The sequence below is a fragment of the Mytilus californianus genome, unplaced genomic scaffold (assembly GCF_021869535.1).
Source record: "Mytilus californianus isolate M0D057914Y unplaced genomic scaffold, xbMytCali1.0.p SCAF_6, whole genome shotgun sequence".
NCBI lineage: Eukaryota > Metazoa > Mollusca > Bivalvia > Mytilida > Mytilidae > Mytilus > Mytilus californianus.
In genome coordinates, this window is record NW_026262712.1 from 113348776 (window position 1) to 113375265 (window position 26490).

The 26490-nt window shown below is 34.3% G+C and overlaps 1 protein-coding gene across 1 annotated transcript in view; it reads left to right on the plus strand.

Annotated features, from left to right (window-relative positions):
- The first annotated feature begins 7685 nt into the window (after nt 1–7685).
- The window catches only part of LOC127704503 (uncharacterized), a 32774-nt gene continuing 13969 nt past the window's right edge, over nt 7686–26490 (plus strand). The window contains exon 1 of the mRNA XM_052208595.1: nt 7686–8007. Within this exon, the coding sequence (XP_052064555.1) occupies nt 7689–8007 (319 nt within the window). The 5' untranslated portion in view covers nt 7686–7688. The remainder of the gene's footprint in view (nt 8008–26490) is intronic.

The window sequence follows — 26490 nt, forward strand, 5'->3', positions numbered from 1 at the left end:
TATCTGTAGGAAAATAAAAAAATATGAACAGTAATATTTTTATGAACAAGATAGCACACGCTGAAATGTTTCACCTGCTAAACTGATCATTTTGGTTTTCTATTGTCTTAGAGAAAAAGGTTACACAAGAAGAATTACAAGAATTACATACAATTATCATCATTAAAAATTCATATAAATGAGGGAAAGGTCAGATGAACCCTATCATATAGACATGCACGCCTCATAATCATTCCATACAACATAAAATTTACCAATGGACCATGAAAATAAGGTGATGGTTAGTTGAAACTAATTTAGCCAAACAGACATGTACACCTTAAAATCATTCCATTCCCTAAATGTAGTTGGCTTATACTATACGAAATACGGCCTTGGTCAAGAAAACCTTGATCACTGATCCATAAAATGTGGTTGGGGTCAGATGAACCATGTCTGACGGACATGCTTGTTTGATTGAATCACATATACCAAATAAAGTTACCAAAGTACTCAAGATAAGTGAGAAATTCACATGACAAATACTAAAAGTTTCCAAGCTATCGTCGAACCATGAAATTGAGGTCAAGGACAATGAACGTATGACAGACGGAAACCTCGTGAGATAATGCATCAGTATACACAGTATGAAGTATCCAGGTCTACTACCCCTGAATTATATAAATTTTTATACTAATAATTAACGCCTGTGCCGTATCTTCTTCTCAATACAGTGCACTCCTCTGAGTATTATCGCACTATTGTCCGTGCTGGGTGTGACAACAAAGGTGCAAGAAAATATTTACAGGTGCAAGTTAAAAACAGTCTGATGGTGTGATTAAGGGATGCTGCAGCTCAGTACCCCCTGTTTGAAAGCATCTACCGAGGTACTATCCACCAAAGGATGTGGAAGGCTGTTCCATATCCGTATACTATCTGGAAAGAAGGAATGACTGTATGTTGATATTCTGGCATACGGTACAAGAAATCGTGTTGTGTGTCCTCTAGCTACTGATGAAGTATAATGTAGCTCTAGCGTTGGTATTGCTACGAGGCCATGTACTATTCTGTACATCATTACTGCTTTACATCTTGCATTCTCTCGGCTAGTGATTGCCACTGTAGAGTTTTTAGCATTGATGTTACACTGCGGGTTTGTTGGTAGTCGTTCATTACAATCCGGGCTGATCTTCTTTGCACACTTTCTAGTTTCTGTATGTTAAGGTTGATAAACGGGTCCCAAACTGAGCATGCACACTCAAGCAATGGTTTAACTAGCGTTGTGTAGCATACAGCTTTTGTTTGTTGTGGAAAGTGGTGCAGGTTTCTTTGGATGAAGGCCCTAGTTGAATTTGCCTTTTTAGCTATGCTCTCTATGTGTGTGTTCCAATTAATGTTTTTTTTTATTGCTACGCCTAGGTATTTTACTGAGTCAACCAACTCTAAATTATGCCCATGGATGTTGTCACTTGTGTGATGTGGTTTGCGCTTGTTGGTTACGCGTATAAGTTGGCATTTGCTGAGATGGAATTCCATTTGCCAATCAGATTCCCATCTGAGCAAGTTGTTCATGTCTTCTCGTTGTAGTTTTGAGTCTGCATCATTTTGGATCCTTATGTACAGTACGCAGTCAACTGCAAATAAACGAACTGTTGAATACTGTACGTAGTCTGGTAGGTCGTTGATAAACAGAAGGAACATGAATGGCCCAAGTGACTACCCTGTGGTACTCCTGATTGGACAGGTGTAGTGTGAGATGTTTTACCGTCCACAACGACTCTCTGATTTCTGGAGCTTAGAAAATCCCTGATCCACTGGGTTGGCTCGCTGATACCATAGTACTCCGCTTTATAGAGTAGTCTCTCATGAGGGACCTAATTGAATGCCTTCGAAAAATCAAGCAAGATAAGGTCAATTTGTCCACCGAGATCTATGTTCTTAGCCAAGTCCTGTATTGTGAGGATCAGTTGTGACTCGCAGGAACGGTCTTTCTAAATCCATGTTGAGCGTCGTTTAGGATGCAGTGGGTTTCAAGATGTTTTTCAATACTACTGCAGATAATGTGTTCTAGGATCTTGTAATGACAACAGTCAAGGAAACTGAACGGTAGTTACTGGCACGTGATTTATCTTCTTTCTTGAAAATTGGTACAACAAAGGCTAAGGTAGCCGGCATCCGCCGGATTGTAATCCCTATGCCTCGCATTCTGCAATTTTCGTTGCAGGCGAGAAAAAAAACACTAAAAACTAAAAATTAACCATCTCAAACTTGCCTTTTTTCAGAATACGATGCTCTTTTTTTCCTTAAGGAATGACTGTAATATTTTAGCGTAGCGGGTTATTTAAAAGTGTGCACCACATTTTTGAGTTATTTCGAATAGACAGAAAAAATATTACAGTCTTTCCTTATAATTTAATTCTAAATTCAATTTTTAAGGAGTAAATCATGAAAAAACGTTGGTGACGTCAAGGTCACCTGACAAAATTATGTCTATGAGATGAGAGATGATGGACAAAAAACTTTCAGCCAATCAAAAGACGTGTTACATCCAAAATTAAATTATTTTTGTATAACGTAAGGATTTTAAAACTTGTGCTGGTTCTTTAGAATATGTTATTGGGTGTAACGTTGCTTAACAGAAAACGTTATTAATAAAGGGATACATATATCATAGACTTTTTATACTCTTTCAAAACATATTGCAGTCATTCTTTTATATAAGAGAGGCGAAAGATACCAAAGGGACATTCAAACTCATGAGTCGAAAATAAACTGACAACGCCATGGCTTAAAAAGAAAAAGACAAACAGACAAACAATAGTACACAAAACACAACATAGAAAACTAAAGACTGGGGGTGATCTCGGGTACTACGGAATTTTATTAGTAAATTAAATACACTTCATATAAGACAGAATTCCACCCTTAATTTTATTGTAGTGTTGTTTGTAAAAGTGATGCATTGAAATGATACATTTAAACTCAAGAGAGTTCTTACACCGTTCAAAAATCAGTTAAAATTGTCCTTTCATTCTGTTGTCTGATGATTTAAATACGTGTTGACCTCTATTACATACTGCCGATTTTAATCAATTGCTATGATGATCTATGATGATAGTTCTCGAAACTTGTTTGTTGTTACTATTTTGTTTTCCTCTGGGGTATCAAACCAGCAGCTGTGGCTACCTTAGCAATCGATCCCAATTTGAATCTGCTTTCAACAGTATGTGCCGTTTATAAATACATGTATGTTGTATCTTGTTTATGTATAATTGCTGGTATTATAAAAGGACTTACTACTATTGTAAGAAGTAAAGAAAAAAAAAACATATACACAAACAGATAGTAAATAAAAGACGACAGAGGAAATTAAATTAAATCTAAGTAACAAATAATTCTGTAAAACCGTGTGTATGAAAAGTAAGCGCCTCCTGCTTAAATTATAACACACGTCCTGTTGCTCATGTAATGTGAAAAGTTATAATTGGTTAAACGCCATGAACGTAGGAATCTTCAGATTATGCTTATGCCAACGTTGAACGAATTATTAACCTATGTTACAGTGCAAAACGGTAAAAATGCATTTCATCAACTAAAACCGTCACATCGACGCAAACATTAATGAAATCGTTAAGAGTTATAAAACGAATACTGTGGCATGAATTTAAAATGAAAGAAGGGCGATTAATCCTTTTCAGACTTAATTTGGATTTGATAAAATGACTAGGTATTTATTCATGCAGATTATATATGTAGTTTTCATTTCCGTATGATAAAATAATTGAAAGTAATCATGCGGAACAAATTAATTTGACAGGAACAAACATGCAGTGTGGACAAAAACTGCACAAGGACTATTCCTAAAATGTATGGTAGGAACATCGCATTTTTATGGAAACATGGGAAATTCTAAAGATAATGTTTCGCATTGGCTTAATAGTCTAGATTTCGTTGAAAGGGAAAGTAAATTTGAGACATATCACATTGCTGGTTTCTATGTGTTGTTCTGTATTTACCTTCAACAGGCACACTGAGGGTCAACATAATGAGGAACAACGCATTCCTTCATATGTATTGATAAAGAATAAAACTTAAGGGGCACACATGTACACAATAGTCAAAACCGTCAAAAATCCCCTTCGCTGAAGATAAAAGAAGTTTGAATCGAGTTTTAAGGATTGTATTGTCATATGCAGGATACTCATAAATATTTTGACAAATTACGATTTAATATCAACAATATTATTCACATGATTCAGTACATTAGTCAATCTAAAAAACAATGGTAAAGCTTAAACAACTTAAATCACGTTCGTTCCTAAAATCACTTGTCTGCATTCTATACGTATTGCAGTCTGTTTTAAGTGTTAGTTTTAGTTTAATGAAATGGAATTCTGATCATTGTTCTACCAACTATATATTAATATGTAGAAACAATATCATTATTTTAAAATGCATATGTATTTACACTTGACCTATATGCTTTTTTCGAAAATAAAACACTGACCAAACTACGGAAGGAAATATAATCATTGATATACAAATTTGCTAAAAATTATATCCTTCCTGGATATTTTCAAATTGTTAACAGAGACAATGTTTTCCAGACATACCCGGAAATTATATAATAACCAATACAGAAATATATATATATAATAATAATTGAGACGCCTCTCTGGTGCTGGTTGAAATATTTTAACAAAATAATAACGGAGACTTAATGTCTATTCAAAGATTAAATGAGCTATAAACAATGCTTAAAGTTTGATAACTACGTTCAGATGTGTTCCAAACGTTAATCCAATTCATGGTAATGTTGAAAAACAATAACTTTGATTTTTTCGTTCCAATCATAATTATAACAATAACGCATAAAAAGCCTTTTACGTCGACTATTTCGATGAATGTCTCAATTTTATATGGCAAAACCGATATAAAAAGTTTGATTGATTTTGTGGTTACGTTGAGTCAGCCAAAAAATATGTTTGGATGCCCGATATATTAAACGCGTTTGCAGGAATCGATGTATGCATTACATTACACGCATTTTAAGGAATCAATATTATGAAAGCAATGAAAAAAACAAAGTTTATCATGTTACTGAGATCACAGGATATCCCATTATAATTGTTAAGGTAATGTTGTTTACAGAGTCCGCACATTTAGATAAGATAAGCTGTGCTGTTACACATCACACTCGCTGGTTGGGGTAAAGGTTCTTCGTGTGCCTGTCTGAAGTCAGTAATCTAATGGTTGAAGTTGGTTGCTGTCACTTATATTATTTTTTTGTTGTTCAGTTGTTTGTCGTAAATTAGGCTGTTGGTTCTCGTTTGAATTTTACCTTTTGTCATGTCGAAGTCTTTTATAGATGACTATACGGTTTAGGTTTTGCTCATTATTCAAGATCGTAAGATGCGTTATAATTGTTTACATCCACGTCATACGGATGGATAAGTTTCTCCATTGCAATTGCACTACTTGTTTTTATATATGAAAGTTTTAAAATGTCACAATATACTAGTGAAACTTATGCACTGTAACGATTAATCAGTTAATGGTGACGACCAAAGAACTTGGTTATTTCAGGTATTTTGTCTCGTACCCCACCAATGTGTGAGTGTAATTGGTTACCTTAGCTTAGAAAATCACAAGATATAATATGATGTTTTAATGCATACGTATTAGACTGTCTGTTTAAATTTTTGATCCACAAAACCAATAACGTCTTGTTCAGTTTTAAGTACAGAGACAAAATTTCTTTCGCCGGGGGTATTCAGAGCATGCAACACCTCTGTCTTTCGTCGAGTTTGTTAGTTTATGTATTCGGTTTGTTTTTCTAAAGGTAATGCTTCTGATGATTCGCATGACGATTTTTTCTAGCTTAGTCTTAAAAGGATCTACAAATAGGATAAACAAACTTGAAAAGGATATGCGACATTTCGTTCATATAACCAACAATTTCAAAAGATAATTATTCTTGATAATGTCCAAGTATAACTATAATAACATATTTTTTTTTTATTATTTTTTACAGAAAAAAAAACATATTTTTCTCAAACATGTAAAAAAGCAATGATAATATTGGTGTCCAGTCACTGAAATAATCATATCTTAACTACACAATTACCTTTAATATTTCTCTTTATTATTATTTAAAAAAAAATAAGCTCATGTTTCATCAATGGATGCAATGGCGTGGAACATTTTGAGAGCATTGTTTGTGACTTTTTATTACCTCAATGGTATGTACAAAGATAGTTAATATATTTTACCATGATATATTGTTTGAAGGCAAGTTTCACGAAATTTGTATATTTTAAAAAAGAACGATGCAAAATATTGATCCTACACATATAATACGTATAAATAAGCGGCAAATGGAATGTTACTCTATGATGTTTCGTTTTTGACATCTGCCGTGTTTTATTTATACAGTCAACTTATGCAAGAACATATTTCGGTTAACTGATTAGTGGTCGTCGTTTGTTACTGTATATCATGTTTGGTTTTTTTTGTTCATTGTTTTGTACATAAATCAGGCCGTTAGTTTTCTCGTTTGAATTGTTTTACATTTTTCATTTCGGGGCCTTTTATAGCTGACTATGCGCGCTCATTGTTGAAGGCCGTACGATGACCTAAAGTTGTAAACTTCTATGTCATTTGGTCTCTGGTGGAGAGTTGTCTCATTGGCAATCAAACCACATCTTCTTATTTTTATATTGTGAAGGATTTAAACATTTACGACCTTAATTTTAGTAATTGCTTCCATTACACATGACAAAACGTATCAATTACGCTGTCTAAATCAAACACTACATGTAAGACAAATAATTGAATTTTTTTACTTCAAGTTTGTTTCTTAATTTTAACATTTGCTTATATATGCCTTGTGTTATTTTTACTTTAAAAAAATAACAAATATTGAATACAATTGTTTTTACTTCATAATAACATGATATGAACATATCTTTTGATAAATAGTTTTAAGACATAGACGGTATTTTTTTTAACCTCTATTCTGAAGTTTATAACTGTTCAGACAGAACACTATATATAGCAATAGTGGTTTTCAATAATGTAAAAATATGGAGATGTATTATGATTTCCAATGAATCAACTATCCATCAAAGTTCAAATGATGTGGAAGTAAGCAAGTATAAGCAATATGGAACGGCCTTCAACAATGAGAAAATCTCATACCGTCACGGTATACTCGGCTATAATAGTCACCGACATGAAAAATGTTGAACAATTCCAATTGAGAAACTAACGACCTAATTTATAAAAAAAAAAACAATCAATTTATGAAGAACAAAAATAACAGACATGATCCAACTACAACCACTGATCTACAAGCTCCTGCGTTGGGACAGGCACATAAAGAATGTGGCGGGTTTAAACAACCCTCCCTTAACCTAGGACAGTGGTGCTACAACACAACATAAGAACAGTTGCAATTGGCTTAACTCAAAAGATCGACACGAGAAACAAAACAACTAACATAAAACAATAGACACAAAGCACCGAAATAAGAGTACTAGTTCAAAGCCAATTACAACAAATAAATAAATCATGTTCTCCCAGACTTAATTCACTCAGTTTGTTATAGTCAGTTTGCCTTTCATAATTTACCGAGCAAACTAAATTCAAATGTGCTATTATTTGTATGAACATGTTACATATTTTGAATTTCGTTTATAGGGAGTGATATGTGCAAAACGAATATTTGCCTAGGCTGGAAGTTGGACTTAAATAAGCTTACGTTGACATGCAAGATATCAGATATACGTTTAAGAGTTTTCATTTATGATCCTTCTGGCAACAAGCAGGCAGTCTGTATTCCGCCTTATCCATTCGACTGTGAAGCATATTATGAAAATGGTAATATGTCATATAACACAATTACAAAAGAAATACAATTTATAGTACATGGAGAAACAAGTCAGAACATTGAGGGATATTGGTCGTGTCGTCATGGAACTAGAAGAGATATTTCTACAGTTTTTGTATCGATGATAACCACGAAAGGTAAAATTGAAATAAACCTTATCTTATGGTTGTGGTCTGTTATCTTTTTCTCGCATGAAGACATGTTAATTTTGCGTATAACACATCACGGAGTTTTATACGAAAATGTGTTAATTTGATTGGCTTATCCAGCATCATGAAACGATACTACGGCATTATCATTGGCTACTGGTGAGATCATGAATGTCAAAATTAAAGTCAAAGGTTCAGACGATGTACATTTTCTCCATGCAACTGGAGATATGTGATTCTTTCAAGAATATACAAAATACTCACACTTTTCACATGAACACATTCTTTTTGTCAAATTTTATTACATTCCGTAGCGTACAAAAAATGTCTGATGTCGAAGTTGACCCCGGAACAGAATTTATGACGTCATATAAGTATGTGCAAAAAACTAGATCAACGATTCGCAGAATGTTTTATTTAACACAAACAAAATGTTTACCATAAGAGGAATATGAGTAATAACTCGTAAGAATTTAGTATCGCCAAAGGATCGTGTTAGATTATATTGAAATTAAATAACTAATTTGAAATCAATCGGCTTGATTTTTACCTCTTTTTTTCGGCCCCTAATTCCTAAACGGATAGGGTCATAACCTCCAAATTCAATAAAACCTTCATTTTGTGATTTGGAACATGTTGGTACAATTTCATTCATAACCATACAGTCACTTATAATCAAGTTATTGTCTGGAAACCAGAAAATGCTTGCTTTTGGCCCCTTTTTAGCCCACAATTCTTAAACGCTTAGGGCCATAATCCTCAAAATCAATCCCAACCTGGCTTTTGTGGTATGGAACCTTGTGGTCCTATTGCATAGAGATCCATACACGTATACTCAAGTTATTATATCGAAACCAAACGTCTTCGGACTACATCGCTATACCATCATATGGCTAAAAATTTTCCATCGGGAGTTATAAATTATTTCATAGAAAGCAATATGTTACTATTTAAAAAAAAAAAAAAAAAGAAGTCCACGATTTCAACAAATTATATTCGACTTCTTTTTATTTAGTGTCAGTTTATTGTTCACGTAATGTTTATTGACTGACGAAACTACATACAAAAGCAAACGTTCGCTAATATTGTGGCGCTGAACACCAATGTATACTTCTGAACCAGTCCATGTTTTATGAGTCGGAAAGCTGACCCCAGTTTGACCCCATTTTTAAAGACAACAATGAGAGTCATGTGACTACCATATTAGGGCATTTGTTTTGGTCATTTTGTCTTCAACTGTAACGAGTCTGTTTCCTTCAAAAAGTTGTATCAAATGAAATCAAAGCATGCTGTACGTTAAAAATGCCAACTGCGTATACTTTCTAGAAGTTTTAACATACAAATTGTTTTGATTAAACGTACTGAATTTCAAGGTGTCACAAACTACTATATTTCCTGTACATGAATTTTTAACAATTCGGGTGTATTAAATATTTAGATAATTGGTGTAGCTTGCCGTTCACACAGTCTATCAATAATCTGAACACTTCCCCTTACAGTCGTCATTGTAAATTACAAATACAAAATTAGTTCATTGTCGGAATAAGTAACATTTATTTGTATATTAAGCTTTAATTTAAATGCGAAAGAAAGGCGATGTTTGCCGAGCTCTCTCCTTTGTCGTAACGAGTACACATACATGTTACGTTACATTTTCCTACAGTGTACAAACTATGTTTTAGCCGACATTTATAATTTACGCTTGAAAACATGTGACCTTACTTTTCAATAAAATAAACAATATTTAAACGGTGACCGCAAAGTAAACTGCAACGTAAACAATGATTTAAATGTATCTGTTCGCTTCCAATAGAAGCGGGATACAGGATACTTATGCGTATACTATTTTGTATCTATATAGTAAAATGGTCGACTGCAGGATACAAGTCATTCTTCCAGCATGCACTAGAAAAAAAACACATTTGCTTCAGCCGACAAAGCACTTTCAGGTTTGAATTAAAGGACATTTGGTTTAAAAGTTGCAAATATTTTTTATTTATCTTCCGGCATGTTCATTTTTAGTCTGTATAAACGACTGTTAACGTCATAATCCAACTACGTTTCTTACGTCTATACTTCCCGGACCATCGGACTTTAGCGTATGGAGGCATCGCACTTAATAAGCGCAGACCATCGCACTTTAGCGTGACCATCGTACTTTAGCGTTCCCATCACACTTTAGAGTCCTACATATGTATATATATACTACAGACATGACATAACATATATATCCATCACTGAAGAGACTTTATTCTGTATGTATGTGCCTGTCCTAAGTCAGGAGCCTGTCGTTCAGTGGTTGTCGTTTGTTTATGTGTTACACATTGTTTTTCGTTAATTTTTTTTTTAACATAAAGTAGGCCGTTAGTTTTCTCGTTTGAATTGTTTTACATTATCATTTCGGGGACTTTTATAGCTGACTGTGCGGTATGGGCTTTGCTCGTTGAAGGCCGTACGGTGGCCTATAGTTGTTAATTTCCGTGTCATTTGGTCTCTTGTGGAGAGTTGTCTCATTGGCATTCATATCACATCTTCTTTTTTATATTAATTGTCGAAATCCGGATATGGTGTACAAAAACCTTTGCACCTTTTGTTTGCGGTATACCATCTTTTCCGCAAGTTTATTGTTTTCTGTTTAGTATTAAATTGATAATTAAGATCCATTTATTACATCGGTGATCCGTTTATTTGGCAATCGCTAATGGCAGTCAGCAGGGTTTAAAAACATTTGTTGTTCGACCTGTTAGTCAAATGCGTTTTGTTAAAATATACTTTTTCCCTTTTTTGGTCTTTTGGAAATTGTTGTTTGTGCTATATTTAGACCCTTCTAACAAGAAATTTGTTTTGCATGCACACGTATAAAAATTGCGGTTTTTATCCAACGCAATCATAGGTTTTGTTCACCGCACTTTATTACCGTATCATCTGTTACAGTAATTATAATTGACTGATCAGCAACTCTCACATGTCTGCACGTTCTTAAATAAACATAATTAAATAGATCAATTGAAGTTCTTATACACATGTTGTCATTCTGTAGTCTGACCATCAAACGATGTACTTGTTAATAAAGTAGTTATAGAAACTGGATTGTATTATTATATAGCAAATATATTACACATTTTGGCGACGAGGAAAAAACTGAATATTAAAATAAATGTGAATTTCTACACGTAACATTGCCGACTTACGGGACATTAGAGTCTTTTGATGAATCCGAAGATTGGACACAATATGTAGAACGTATGGAACATTATTTTAATGCTAATGAGATAGACGAAGAAAACCAGAAAAGGGATATTTTCTTAAGTGTATGTGGGAAGAATACCTACAAATTATTAAGGAATTTATTAGCACCAGCCAAACCAGGAACGAAACCACTGGCCGATTTAACAAAGCTAGTGAAAGACCACCGAGATCCAGTACCATCAGAAATTTTCCAAAGATTTAAATTTAACAGTAGAACAAGACACAGCGATGAGTCAGTGAGGACATTTATTGCAGCACTAAGAAGTCTGACAGAACACTGTAATTATGGTGACACGTTAAACGCGATGTTACGAGACAGGTTAGTCGTCGGAATAAAGAGTGACCGCATACAGAGGAGGCTGTTAGCAGAGCCGAATTTAACTTTTGACAAGGCATTGGAAATTGCTACTGCTATGGAGACTACTGAGAAGAACGCACAAGACATCCAAGCGAGTGGGACAAATGCAACATTTCAGAAACAAGTCAACAAAGTTTCAAAATCATATACAAGAAACAACTCTGGAAATTCGAAACAAGGAGATTGTTACCGGTGTGGAGGAAATCACTTAGCCGCTGATTGCAGGTTTAAGGATGCAAAATGTCACAGTTTTAAAAAGAAAGGACATATAGCAAAGAAATGCCGTAACAAATCTGTCAATGGGAATTTAAGTGAAAATCACAGAGAGTTTAAATCACGTTTTGAACCACGTGCTCATTTCATGGAGCAGGATGAAAGTAGCGAAAGTGAAAGTGAAAATGAAGTTTACTCAGTTTTTCATTTTGGAAATAAATCTAATGAGGCATATAAAGTGCAAATCAATGTGAATGAATGTGAAATAGCCATGGAGATAGATACCGGAGCGTCAGTTTCTATCATGAGCGAGGATAGTAACAAGGAATACAATTCTAAATTCAGAATCGAACCGACAAGTGCTAAACTCCGAACATACAGGGGAGAGCAGATTCCTGTAATAGGACGTGCAATCGTCAATGTCAATTACAAGAAGGAAAGCGCAAAATTGCCAATACTAATAGTGAAGCGTAAAGGTCCGAATTTACTAGGCCGAGACTGGTTGAACAAACTCCGACTGGATTGGAAGGATATTTTCTCCGTCGTTGGAACTGATAATCAACCGAGTGATTTAAATGGGATCTTGGAAGCAAATGAGGAGGTTTTCAAAGATGAACTTGGAACTGTAAAAGGCATGAAAGCCAAGATTTATGTTGATGAGAGTGCGTACCGAAATATTTCAAGGCTCGCCCTTTGCCGTATGCGTTGAAGGATAAAGTGGAGATGGAACTTGAACGTCTTGAGAAGGATGGTCAGATTCAGCAAGTGGAATTTTCCGACTGGGCCGCTCCGATAGTATCTGTAGTTAAGGAGAACGGATCTATTAGAATTTGTGGTGACTACAAGGTAACCGTTAATGCCTTTTCAAAGTTGGGTAATTATCCAATTCCTGAAACTGAGGATTTATACGCAACGCTTGGAGGAGGATGACAATATACAAAATTGGATTTAAATCAAGCATACCAACAAATTGAACTTGATGAGGACAGTAAAAGGTATGTGACTATAAACACGCATAAGGGTTTATTCAGGTATAATAGACTTCCGTATGGTGTAGCGTCCAGCCCAGGTATTTTCCAGAGAACACTTGAAAAGGTTGTTCAAGGTATCTCCAATGTTTTGGTTCGAGTAGATGATATACTGATAACGGTTAAAACAAGGGAGGAACATCTAAGTACTCTTTCTGAGGTTTTGTCTAGATTCAAGAGAATAGGAATTCGGTTAAAGAGACAAAAGTGTGTGTTTATGGCCGAAGAAGTTGTTTATTTGGGATTTAAAATAAACAACCACGGAATCTATCCAGGGGAGAGCAAAGTTGAGGCGATAGATAAAGCCCCAAGTCCGACAAACGTGACAGAATTGAAAGCTTATCTCGGAATGCTGAACAATCACAATAGATTCTTACCAAATTTGTATCACTTGTTAAAGCCGTTACATGTACTTCTACAGAAAGACACAAAATGGAGTTGGGGAAAAGAACAGGAAAAAGCGTTCATAGAGTCAAAACAGCTGTTGAAATCCGCATCAGTGCCTGTACATTTCGATCCGAAAAAGACATTAATCTTAGCATGTGATGCATCTCCGTATGGAGTCGGGGCCGTACTTTCGCATAAAGTGGACGACGGCAGTGACAAACCAATAGCTTATACATCTCGAACACTTACATCAGCAGAGAAATATTATTCCGTTCTTGAAAAGGAAAGTCTGGCCATAATATTTGGTATCAAGAAATTTCATCAATATTTGTATGGACACCCCGTTACAATCATAACCGATCACAAGCCGCTCATAGGTTTATTTCGAGAAGATAAACCTATACCGACAATGGCCGCATCTCGAATTCAAAGGTGGGCACTGACTTTAGCTGCATATGAGTACACGATTGTATACAAAGAAGGGAGTCTGAATGGTAATGCGGATGGACTAAGTAGACTACCGCTGAAAACAAACATTGAAAAGACACCAACGCCAGGTGATACTATATTATTAATGGAACATTAAGCCACTACGCCAGATGATGCTAAACAAATTCAAAAGTGGACACGCAAGGACACAATACTGTCTATGGTGCTTAGATACATTTTGAATGGATGGCCGTCAAAATTTCCCAGTGAAGACATACGACCGTATTATAGTAGAAAAAATTAACTGTGTAGTCAGGACGGATGCATATTGTGGGGAGGAAGAGTAATTATACCACAACCAGGACGTGAGGCCATGTTAAATGAATTACACTAAGGACATCCAGGGATTACTAGAATGAAAAGTCTAGGAAGAAGCTATATATGGTGGCCGGGAATGGACAATGACTTGGAATTAACTGTAGTTAACTGTTACAGTTGTCAGAAAAACCGAAAATTACCAGCAGAAGCACCGTTACATCCGTGGGAATATCCGAGCCATCCGTGGTCAAGAATACATATAGACTTTGCAGGACCATTCATGAACAGATCATTTCTAATTATGGTTGATGCGTATTCAAAATTGATAGACATACACGTCATGAATTCTACAACATCCGAGGCTACGATTGCACTACTTCAACAAACGTTTCCAACACATGGATTATGTGATCTCATTATTAGTGATAATGGAGCCGCATTTACTAGTAAGGAATTCGCCGATTATGTGAAATCAAATGGAATTGAACATTGCACTTCCGCGCCATGGCATCCAGCTAGTAATGGTTGTGCTGAACGAGCAGTTCAGAGTTTCAAAGAAGGTATGAAGAAAATCAAAGAAGGAACTGTCCAGGAAAAGCTGAACCGTTTTCTTTTCAACTACCGTATAACGCCACAAACAACGACAGGATTGGCACCATCAGAATTGCTGGTGAAAAGGAAATTCAAGTCACGTCTAGATGTAGTTTTTCCAAATATCGAGAAGCGAGTTCAGGAGAGACAACAAAAACAAAAACATTATCACGACAAGAAATCTGTGAACAGACAAATAAATGTAGGACAGGGAGTATTTGCCCGAAATTTCGCAATTGGTTCAAAGATTAAATAGATTCAGGGAGAAGTTATAAAAACAATCAGGACCACTTTCATTTCATATCAAATTGCCAGATGGACGTGTCATTCGTAGACATATTGATCACATCAGAGTACGAAACTTTGATTGCACAAACAACGAAAAGGAAGAAAAATGTGACAATGACAGTGAATTGTTTGAGCCAGAAATAACTATACCAATAAGTACTCCTGAGACCGAACAACCGCAAATCGAGAAACCGTCAAACATGACTGAACAAATGAAACCACGCTATCCGAAGAGGATAAGAAAAGAACCATCGCATTTTAAGGATTTTGTGTTGAATTTAATTGTTGATTTATAAAGGGGCATAATAATCCTCACAACCGTTTGAAGTGCATTAAGTACTTGGCAGTGCATGTGTGTACATATCATTTAGTGTAAGAAATAACAACAAGACCAGTGCGAACATTTTTATTTTCTTTTCTTAGTAGGACATTATAGGTTAAAAGGAAGTAAATAAAGATGACTGGCGCCACCTAGATTTTACATCCAAGATAATAGGTAGAAGTAAATTTATTTTCTGCTGTTATTGTAATTAGAAATCAAAATTGAAATAGTGAGAAACGAGTGTTGGCCATTGGTGTAGAAATAGCGAGAAATTTAGAGAAAACTCTCTGTGATGAGCAACATTTTCTGTGCTAAATTTAGCATGGGGTGTTCTTCATTTATACTATTTCGAAAATTCCGGAACCGTTGAGTACCCTTAAAAAATGCATTTTTTCTATCAGAAAAGCTGCGGCACCATATGTGTTTTGCAGTTTCAATTACACCCAAAGGTGTTGATAATTAAGAATTCGACATTTTTTTCTATGGATCTTTGATAGTGAAAACGCAGGACCAAAAAAGGCTACCATTGTCGCCTATGTAAATAATTACTTCATTGTAACCTAAAGCGAAATAACGATTTCTGGCGCATCACTGTATTTTTCGAGATATTTTAGAAATTGGATCGGTTAATTAATAAGGTACTAAGTGATAAACTGTATCAGAGGAAAATTGCTGATCGCCAAGAAACTATAGTCTATATCAAATTTTTACTGTTTTTTTTATTCTTCTGCCTAAGGGGTAGGGTTCATTAACCTACTGTAAGAACGAGACTTCTGTCAATGACTCTGTCTTTAATCATTTCTCCTCATCCTCGATAACAATGCATGTATGTATGCATATTCAAAAAAAAGGGGGGCTTATTTTTGCTGACGTTAGCGAAATTTTTGTATTTTTAATGGCCAAAATGTGCCAAAATGCCCCTAAAATATTAAAATTAGGTAAAAAATCAAAGGCAATACATGTTTCTCCTTAGTATCGTCGAATTGAATATTCTGCACACGATTCATATAAAACACATAACAGCAATGATAAATTCTTAGTTTCAGCACTTTTATAGTCTATTTCATAAAATATTTTGACTCTTATGCAACGGTGTTCATATATTCGTGATAAAGACATATAAGTTGGACACAGTTATCAAATCATCAGCCTAAAGTCTTTAATAGGCCTAAATCGAACTTCATTAATCAAACACCTCGTTTTAAACATAGCCAAACAGTCAAAATAAGCTGGTCAATGGCCCCAAGTCTGTAAAAAGCAACGTTTTCTGCAAAGGGGGTACCTGTAAAGAAAGTCATTTTTAAAGGTGAAAAATTGTACCTTTAATCCAAAAATTTGAACTTTAGCAGCAGGGGTATATAGTAATCGACTAATGAAAAGATTGTCCGATTTTATTTCAATATATGTCAGTATAGGTTAAAAGGAAGTAAATAAAGATGACTGGCGCCACCTAGATTTTACATCCAAGATAATAGGTAAAAGTAAATTTATTTTCTGCTGTCCTTGTAATTAGAAATCAAAATTGAAATAGTGAGAAACGAGTGTTGGCCATTGGTGTAGAAATAGCGAGAAATTTAGAGAAAACTCTCTGTGATGAGCAACATTTTCTGTGCTAAATTTAGCATGGGGTGTTCTTCATTTATACTATTTCGAAAATTCCGGAACCGTTGAGTACCCTTAAAAAATGCATTTTTTCTATCAGAAAAGCTGCGGCACCATATGTGTTTTGCAGTTTCAATTACACTTACATTATAAAGGTGTTAATAATTCAGAATTCGACATTTTTTTCTATGGATCTTTGATAGTGAAAACGCAGGACCAAAAAAGGCTACCATTGTCGCCTATGTAAATAATTACTTCATTGTAACCTATAGTTTCAATGCAGACAAACATTAACGAATGAATCTTTGTGATCTGACATTTTTATTTGTTTTCAAACTGATATGGACTTATCAATCCGTAGCCTTGAAAAGACATTAATTTTCTGTAATGGAGTTTATTTGTTTTTAATTTGTTTTTATCTAAGGCCGGAGAAGTGTTATAAAGTTCACCGCACTTTATTACCGTATCATCTGTTACATTAATTATAATTGACGGATCAGCAACTCTCACATGTCTGCATTAAAACTGTCAATTGGCTTCTGGTTGCATGTGATAAAATCTGGTAATAATTGTTTACTTAAATATGTATATAGTTCAAACCTGCAATTAACCAATGGATTTGCGAAAAAGATTGAACAGCTACTTGCTACAGTAAATTTTTCACATGTTTGGGAAAATCATGATACAATGATTTCAAAAAGGCGTTTATTATATGCACTTCATACCAAACTTAATGATAGATATCTGAATTATTGGAAAGAAAATATTTTTTGTGATGATAAATCATAGCACGGTAATAAGCTCAGAACATATAGGCAGCTTAAAGAAAATTACAAATTGGAAACCTATTTATTGTTAAATATTGACAGAAAAGTAATAAGACATTTTGCCAAAATTCGCATAAGTAATAGTGTTCTTAAAATTGAACAAGGACGACACACTAAAACACCTGTAGAAGAAAGAATTTGTCCCTTGTGTCTTTTAGAAGTAGAAGATGAATTTCATTTCACTATAATATGTACAAAACTAAATACAATAGAGAACAATTATTTTCCAAAATTAGTGAAATAGTTCCCTCTTTTTTAAATATGACTAATGAAGCAAGATTTAAATTTTTGTATACCTGTGGTGAGACTGATATAATTAAAATTATTGTAAAATTCATAAGCACCATGTATAATTCTAGAAATGCTTTATTGAGTTCTTAATAACTTTGTGGTACCACCTCCACAGCAGAGATTATATACATTCATTTATTATTGTAACAATATTTTCTTTTTATAATGGAGGGGATATACAGTTATATATATATAATGTTTATAAATGTGGTCAGATTTTGTTTGTATGTTTTTGTATTGTCTTGGTAACAATCCTATAGTTTTGGATTTTGAACCAATAAAATTATCTTATCTTATCTTATCTTATCTGTCTGCACGTTCTTAAATAAACATAATTAAATAGATCAATTGAAGTTCTTCTACACATGTTGTCATTCTGTAGTCTGACCATCAAACGATGTACTTGTTAATAAATTAGTTATAGAAACTGGATTGTATCATTATATAGCAATTATATTACAGGTTTGAACGTTGTTTTCAATTTAGACTTGTTTATATTTTTTCGTTTGGGCTTGTATTATATTTGCCTTCGGGTTTATATGATCCGTTCATCCTATTTTGACTCCTCAAAATTCAAGAATTTTATCCTAAATTCAGATACATTGTATGGCTTCCCAAATACCGTTTCGATTCCTAAATATAACATCACTGAAGAGACATTAATTGTCGAAATCCGGATATGGTGTACAGAAACCTTTGCACCTTTTGTTTGCGGTATACCATCTTTTCCGCAAGTTTATTGTTTTCTGTTTAGTATTAAATTGATAATTAATGTCCATTTATTACATCGGTGATCCGTTTATTTGGCAATCGCCAATGGCAGTTAGTAGGGTTTAAGAAAATTTGTTGTTCGACCTGTTAGTCAAATGCGTTTTGTTAAAATATACTTTTTCACTTTTTTGGTCTTTTGGAAAATGTTGTTTGTGCTGTATTAAGACCCCTCTAACAAGAAACTTGTTTTGCATGCACACGTATAAAAATTGCGGTTTTTATCCAACGCAATCATAATTTTGAACGTTGTTTTCAATTTAGACTTGTTTATATTTTTTCGTTTAGGCTTGTATTATATTTGCCTTCGGATTTATATGATTCGTTCATCCTATTTTAACTCCTCAAAATTCAAGAGTCTTTCCTAAATTGAGATAAATTGTATGGCTTTCCAAATACCGTTTCGATTCCTAACATCACTGAAGAGACATTAATTGTCGAAATCCGGATATGGTGTACAAAAACCTTTGCACCTTTTGTTTGCGGTATACCATCTTTTCTGCAAGTTTATTGTTTTCTGTTTAGTATTAAATTGATAATTAAGATCCATTTATTACATCGGTGATCCGTTTATTTGGCAATAGGTAATGGCAGTCAGCAGGGTTTAAAAACATTTGTTGTTCGACCTGTTTGTCAAATGCGTTTTGTTAAAATATACTTTTTCCCTTTTTTGGTCTTTTGGAAAATGTTGTTTGTGCTGTATTTAGACCCCGTTAACAAGAAATTTGTTTTGCATGCACACGTATAACAATTGCGGTTTTTATCCAACGCAATCATAATTTTGAACGTTGTTTTCAATTTAGACTTACTTATATTTTTTTCGTTTGGGCTTGTATTATATTTGCCTTCTGGTTTATATGATCCGTTCATCCTATTTTGACTCCTCAAAATTCAAGAGTCCATCTTAAATTGAGATAAATTGTATGGCTTTCCAAATACTGTTTCGATTCCTAACATCACTGAAGAGACATTAATTGTCGAAATCCGGATATGGTGTACAAAAACCTTTGCACCTTTTGTTTGCGGTATACCATCTTTTCTGCAAGTTTATTGATTTCTGTTTAGTATTAAATTGATAATTAAGATCCATTTATTACATCGGTGATCCGTTTATTTGGCAATCGCTAATGGCAGTCAGCAGGGTTTAAAAACATTTGTTGTTCGACCTGTTAGTCAAATACATTTTGTTAAAATTTACTTTTTCACTTTTTTGGTCTTTTGGGAAATGTTGTTTGTACTGTATTTAGACCCCTTTAACAAGAAATTTGTTTTGCATGCACACGTATAAAAATTGCGGTTTTTATCCAACGCAATCATAATTTTGAACGTTGTTTTCAATTTAGACTTGTTTATATTTTTTCTTTTGGGCTTGTATTATATTTGCCTTCGGGTTTGTATGATCCGTTCATCCTATTTTGACTCCTCAAAATTCAAGAGTCTATCCTCAATTGAGATAAATTGTATGGCTTTCCAAATACCGTTTCGATTCCTAACATCACTGAAGAGACATTAATTGTCGAAATCCGGATATGGTGTACAAAAACCTTTGCACCTTTTGTTTGCGGTATACCATCTTTTCCGCAAGTTTATTGTTTTCTGTTTAGTATTAAATTGATAATTAAGATCCATTTATAACATCGGTGATCCGTTTATTTGGCAATAGGTAATGGTAGTCAGCAGGGTTTAAAAACATTTGTTGTTCGACCTGTTAGTCAAATGCGTTTTGTTAAAATATACTTTTTCACTTTTTTGGTCTTTTGGAAAATGTTGTTTGTGCTGTATTTAGACCCCTCTAACAAGAAATTTGTTTTGCATGCACACGTATGAAAATTGTGGTTTTTATCCAACGCAATCATAGGTTTTGTTATAAAGTTCACCGCATTTTATTACCGTATCATCTGTTACAGTAATTATAATTGACAGATCAGCAACTCTCACATGTCTGCACGTTCTTAAATAAACATAATTAAATAGATCAATTGAAGTTCTTATACACATGTTGTCATTCTGTAGTCTGACCATCAAACGATGTACTTGTTAATAAATTAGTTATAGAAACTGGATTGAATTATTATATAGCAAATATATTACACATTTTGGCGACGAGGAAAAAACTGAATATTAAAATAAATGTGAATTTCTACGCGTAACAATGCCGACTTACGGGAAATTAGAGTCTTTTGATGAATCCGAAGATTGGACACAATATGTAGAACGTATGGAACATTATTTTAATGCTAATGAGATAGGCGAAGAAAACCAGAAAAGGGATATTTTCTTAAGTGTATGTGGGAAGAATACCTACAAATTAATAAGGGATTTATCAGCACCAGCCAAACCAGGAACGAAACCACTGGCCGATTTAACAAAACTAGTGAAAGACCACCGAGATCCAGTACCATCAGAAATTATCCAAAGATTTAAATTTAACAGTAGAACAAGACACAGCGATGAGTCGATGAGGACATGTATTGCAGCACTAAGAAGTCTGACAAAACACTGTAATTATGGTGACACGTTAAACGCGATGTTACGAGACAGGTTAGTCGTCGGAATAAAGAGTGACCGCATACAGAGGAGGCTGTTAGCAGAGCCGAATTTAACTTTTGACAAGGCATTGGAAATTGCTACCGCTATGGAGACTACTGAGAAGAACGCACAAGACATCCAAGCGAGTGGGATAAATGCAACATTTCAGAAACAAGTCAACAAAGTTTCAAAATCATATACAAGAAACAACTCTGGAAATTCGAAACAAGGAGATTGTTACCGGTGTGGAGGAAATCACTTAGCCGCTGATTGCAGGTTTAAGGATGCAAAATGTCACAGTTGTAAAAAGAAAGGACATATAGCAAAGAAATGCCGTAACAAATCTGTCAATGGAAATTTAAGTGAAAATCACAGAGAGTTTAAATCACGTTTTAAACCACGTGCTCATTTCATGGAGCAGGATGAAAGTAGCGAAAGTGAAAGTGAAAATGAAGTTTATTCAGTTTTTCATTTTGGAAATTAATCTAATGAGGCATATAAAGTGCAAATCAATGTGAATGAATGTGAAATAGCCATGGAGATAGATACCGGAGCGTCAGTTTCTATCATGAGCGAGGATACTTACAAGGAATACAATTCTAAATTCAGAATCGAACCGACAAGTGCTAAACTCCGAACATACAGGGGAGAGCAGATTCCTGTAATAGGACGTGCAATCGTCAATGTCACTTACAAGAAGGAAAGCGCAAAATTGCCAATACTGATAGTGAAGCGTAAAGGTCCGAATTTACTAGGCCGAGACTAGTTGAACAAACTCCGACTGGATTGGAAAGATATTTTCTCCGTCGTTGGAACTGATATTCAACCGAGTGATTTAAATGTGATCTTGGAAACAAATAAGGAGGTTTTCAAAGATGAACTTGGAACTTTAAAAGGCATGAAAGCCAAGATTTATGTTGATGAGAGTGCCGTACCGAAATATTTCAAGGCTCGCCTTTGCCGTATGCGTTGAAGGATAAAGTGCAGATGGAACTTGAACGTCTATAGAAGGAGGGTCAGATTCAGCAAGTGGAATTTTCCGACTGGGCCGCTCCGATAGTACCTGTAGTTAAGGAGAACGGATCTATTAGAATTTGTGGTGACTACAAGGTAACCGTTAATGCCGTTTCAAAGTTGGATAATTATCCGATTCCTGAAACTGAGGATTTATACGCAACGCTTGGAGGAGGACAAGAATATACAAAATTGGATTTAAATCAAGCATACCAACAAATTGAACTTGATGAGGACAGTAAAAGGTATGTGACTATAAACACGCATAAGGATTTATTCAGGTACAATAGACTTCCGTATGGTGTAGCGTCCAGCCCAGGTATTTTCCAGAGAACACTTGAAAATGTTGTTCAAGGTATCTCCAATGTTTTGGTTCGAGTAGATGATCTACTGATAACGGGTAAAACAAGGGAGGAACATCTAAGTACTCTTTCTGAGGTTTTGTCTAGATTCAAGAGAATAGGAATTCGGTTAAAGAGACAGAAGTGTGTGTTTATGGCCGAAGAAGTTGTTTATTTGGGATTTAAAATAAACAACCACGGAATCTATCCAGTGGAGAGCAAAGTTGAGGCGATAGATAAAGCCCAAAGTCCTGTTTAGTATTAAATTGATAATTAAGATTCATTTATTACATCGGTAATTAGTTTATTTGGCAATCGCCAATGGCAGTCAGCAGGGTTTAAGAACATTTGTTGTTCGACCTGATAGTCAAATGTGTTTTGTTGAAATATACTTTTTCACTTTTTTGGTCTTTTGGAAAATGTTGTTTGTGCTGTATTTAGACCCCTCTAACAAGAAATTTGTTTTGCACCCACACGTATAAAAATTGCGGTTTTTATCCAACGCAATCAGAGGTTTGAACGTTGTTTTAAATTTAGACTTGTTTGTATTTTTTCGTTTGGGCTTGTATTATATTTGCCCTCGGATTTATATGATTCGTTCATCCTATTTTGACTCTTCAAAATTCAAGAGTCTATCCTAAATTGAGATAAATTGTATGGCTTTCCAAACACCGTTTCGATTCCTAACATCACTGAAGAGACATTAATTGTCGAAATCCGGATATGGTGTACAGAAACCTTTGCACCTTTTGTTTGCGGTATACCATCTTTTCCGCAAGTTTATTGTTTTCTGTTTAGTATTAAATTGATAATTAAGATCCATTTATTACATCGGTGATCCGTTTATTTGGCTATCGCCAATGGCAGTCAGCAGGGTTTAAGAACATTTGTTGTTCGACCTGTTAGTCAAATGCGTTTTGTTGAAATATACTTTTTCACTTTTTTGGTCTTTTGGAAAATGTTGTTTGTGCTGTATTTAGACCCCTCTAACAAGAAATTTGTTTTGCACGCACACGTATAAAAATTGCGGTTTTTATCCAACGCAATCATAGGTTTGAACGTTGTTTTCAATTTAGACTTGTTTGTATTTTTTCGTTTGGGCTTGTATTATATTTGCCCTCGGATTTATATGATTTATTCATCCTATTTTGACTCCTCAAAATTCAAGAGTCTATCCTAAATTGAGATAAATTGTATGGCTTTCCAAATACCGTTTCGATTCCTAACATCACTGAAGAGACATTAATTGTCGAAATCCGGATATGGTGTACAGAAACCTTTGCACCTTTTGTTTGCGGTATACCATCTTTTCTGCAGGTATATTGTTTTCTGTTTAGTATTAAATTGATAATTAAGATCCATTTATTACATCGGTGATCCGTTTATTATAGGTAATGGGTAATGGCAATCAGCAGGGTTTAAAAACATTTGTTGTTCGATCTGCTAGTCAAATGCGTTTTGTTAAAATATACTTTTTCACTTTTTTGGTCTTTTGGAAAATGTTGTTTGTGCTGTATTAAGACCCCTCTAACAAGAAATTTGTTTTGCATGCACACGTATAAAAATTGCGGTTTTTATCCAACGCAATCATAGGTTTGAACGTTGTTTTCAATTTAGACTTGTTTATATATATAAGTCTAAATTGAAAACAACGTTCAAACCTATGATTTCATAGGTTTGAACGTTGTTTTCAATTTAGACTTGTTTATATATATATATATATAAACAAGTCTAAATTGAAAACAACGTTCAAACCTATGATTGCGTTGGATAAAAACCGCAATTTTTATATATAAACAAGTCTAAATTGAAAACAACGTTCAAACCTATGATTGCGTTGGATAAAAACCGCAATTTTTATACGTGTGCATGCAAAACAAATTTCTTAGTGTCGGTTTGTTAACTTATTTCTAAGCGGGATTCGCAAGGGTTTTTTTAAGGTTTTGAAACACTAATTAATACGAAATATTTTAACTGCTGGGAAGAAGTCTTATTTCCGTTTATATTTATCATTAATAAAATATTCTTTCATTCAAAAAGTCATGAAAATAGAATAAAAGACAACGTAAACAAACCAACACGTGTTTTCCTATAAGAGTTATCTTTTCTTGTTTTTCGTGACGTCACGATGAGATTCCGAACGTTTTTAAATAGGAAAAATCCGTAGCTCAATGGTCCGCAAATAGTCAAAAAATATCATAAGGACCTAAGAGCTACGGATCCGCAGCTAATGTACGTTGTGCATTTACTTTTGCAGGAGTTCTACAATGCTTTATCACAGTATAAAATTTCCTTACATCATTGTTTTAGTTAACTTCAAACATTTCACTGACGAAGCGGTAGCGATAGTAATTTACGAGTTACTTACCTTTGTTGACACTTCAAACAAATTAGAACAATTATTTTTAGCACCATATGCTGTTTTTTACAAGTGAACATAAATAAAACAATTAATTACATTTTTACTAAATACAATTGATTATGTTTTTATACTACAGATATAAGTAAAACATTTTAATAGGTAAATATATTTTATCATTTTCAAATGATATATTTCCTGGTGCTGGACTGAAATAGGGATCAGTTCAGAGTTGCAGTTTCTCTGGATCATAAGATATTATCCCATGAGTTCCTTTAATATTTTGGTATATAATGTTTACTGCAATAACCAAATAATACTAACACATAAATAAATTTCTTCTGCCTAAAATCCAGAGCAAGCCAAAATAAGTAATAAATACTGGATCTATACAGGGTTAAAATGTCAAATCTAAAGTTGAGTTCCCTTGCAATATGTTTACATATTTTTAAAAGCAATAATAATCAAAGCTATCTCCATGTAAATAATTCATAATTTGAAATAAAAGGAAAAGTGTTTTAACTTTGCTTTTGTGTGTATGTTTATTAATTAAACTAAATAACTATAAATATTATCCCATTCCATACAGGTTCTATTAAATGGACCCAAATTGTAAAACAGGAAACATAATTTGATTGATAATAATTTAAATGGTAAATCATGAACTTTATATTGAGAAAGATTTGTTCTCAACAAACTAAATTTAAGTCAATAAGTATTTTTTTGAACAGAAATAAGTCAAACTTTAAGTGATTATGCATTCAATTAGAGTGATTAAAATGCAAGTCTGATACAGGATACAGATTGCTGTAACATTTCAAAGAAGGATAAGACTTTAATGTTTCAATTGTACATGTAATATTTGTTTTAACTTTCAACTTTTACAGGAGTCATTCATCACAAAAATATTTACACCACGAGTGTCTGAAAGTTTTTTCCATTCATCACGAGTTTAGCTTGTGCACAGACAGTGTAAAATTACCTTACCTTTTTGTTTCAGTTAACGTCAAACAATTAACTAAAAGAGAATAATTTATCAAAGTCAAATTCACAGCTGAATTCTCCATTGTTTTTTCAAACAAATGTGTATTTGAAACACACTATATGTTGTTTACATTCGGTTCACATGCATGTTGACATCGATGTGCAAGACAAATAAAATTGAGAATGGAAATCGGGAATATGTCAAAGAGACAACAACCCGACCAAAGAGCAGAAAACAGCCGAAGGCCACCAATGAGTCTTCAATGCAGCGAGAAAATCCCGCACCCGGAGGTGGTCCTCAGCTGGCCCCTAAATAAATTGTGTGCTAGTTCAGTGAAAATGGACGTCACACTAAACTCCAAAACATATAAATGAACTAAATTTAAAAAAATACTAGACTAACAAAGGCCAGAGGCTCCTGACTTAGGACAGGCGCAAAAATGCGGCGGGGTTAAACATGTTTTGTGAGATCTCAACCCCCCCCCCCCCCCCCCCCCCCCCCTATACCTCTAGCCAATGTATGATAAAGAAACACATAGCAATACGCACAGTAAAACTCAGTTTAAAAGAAGT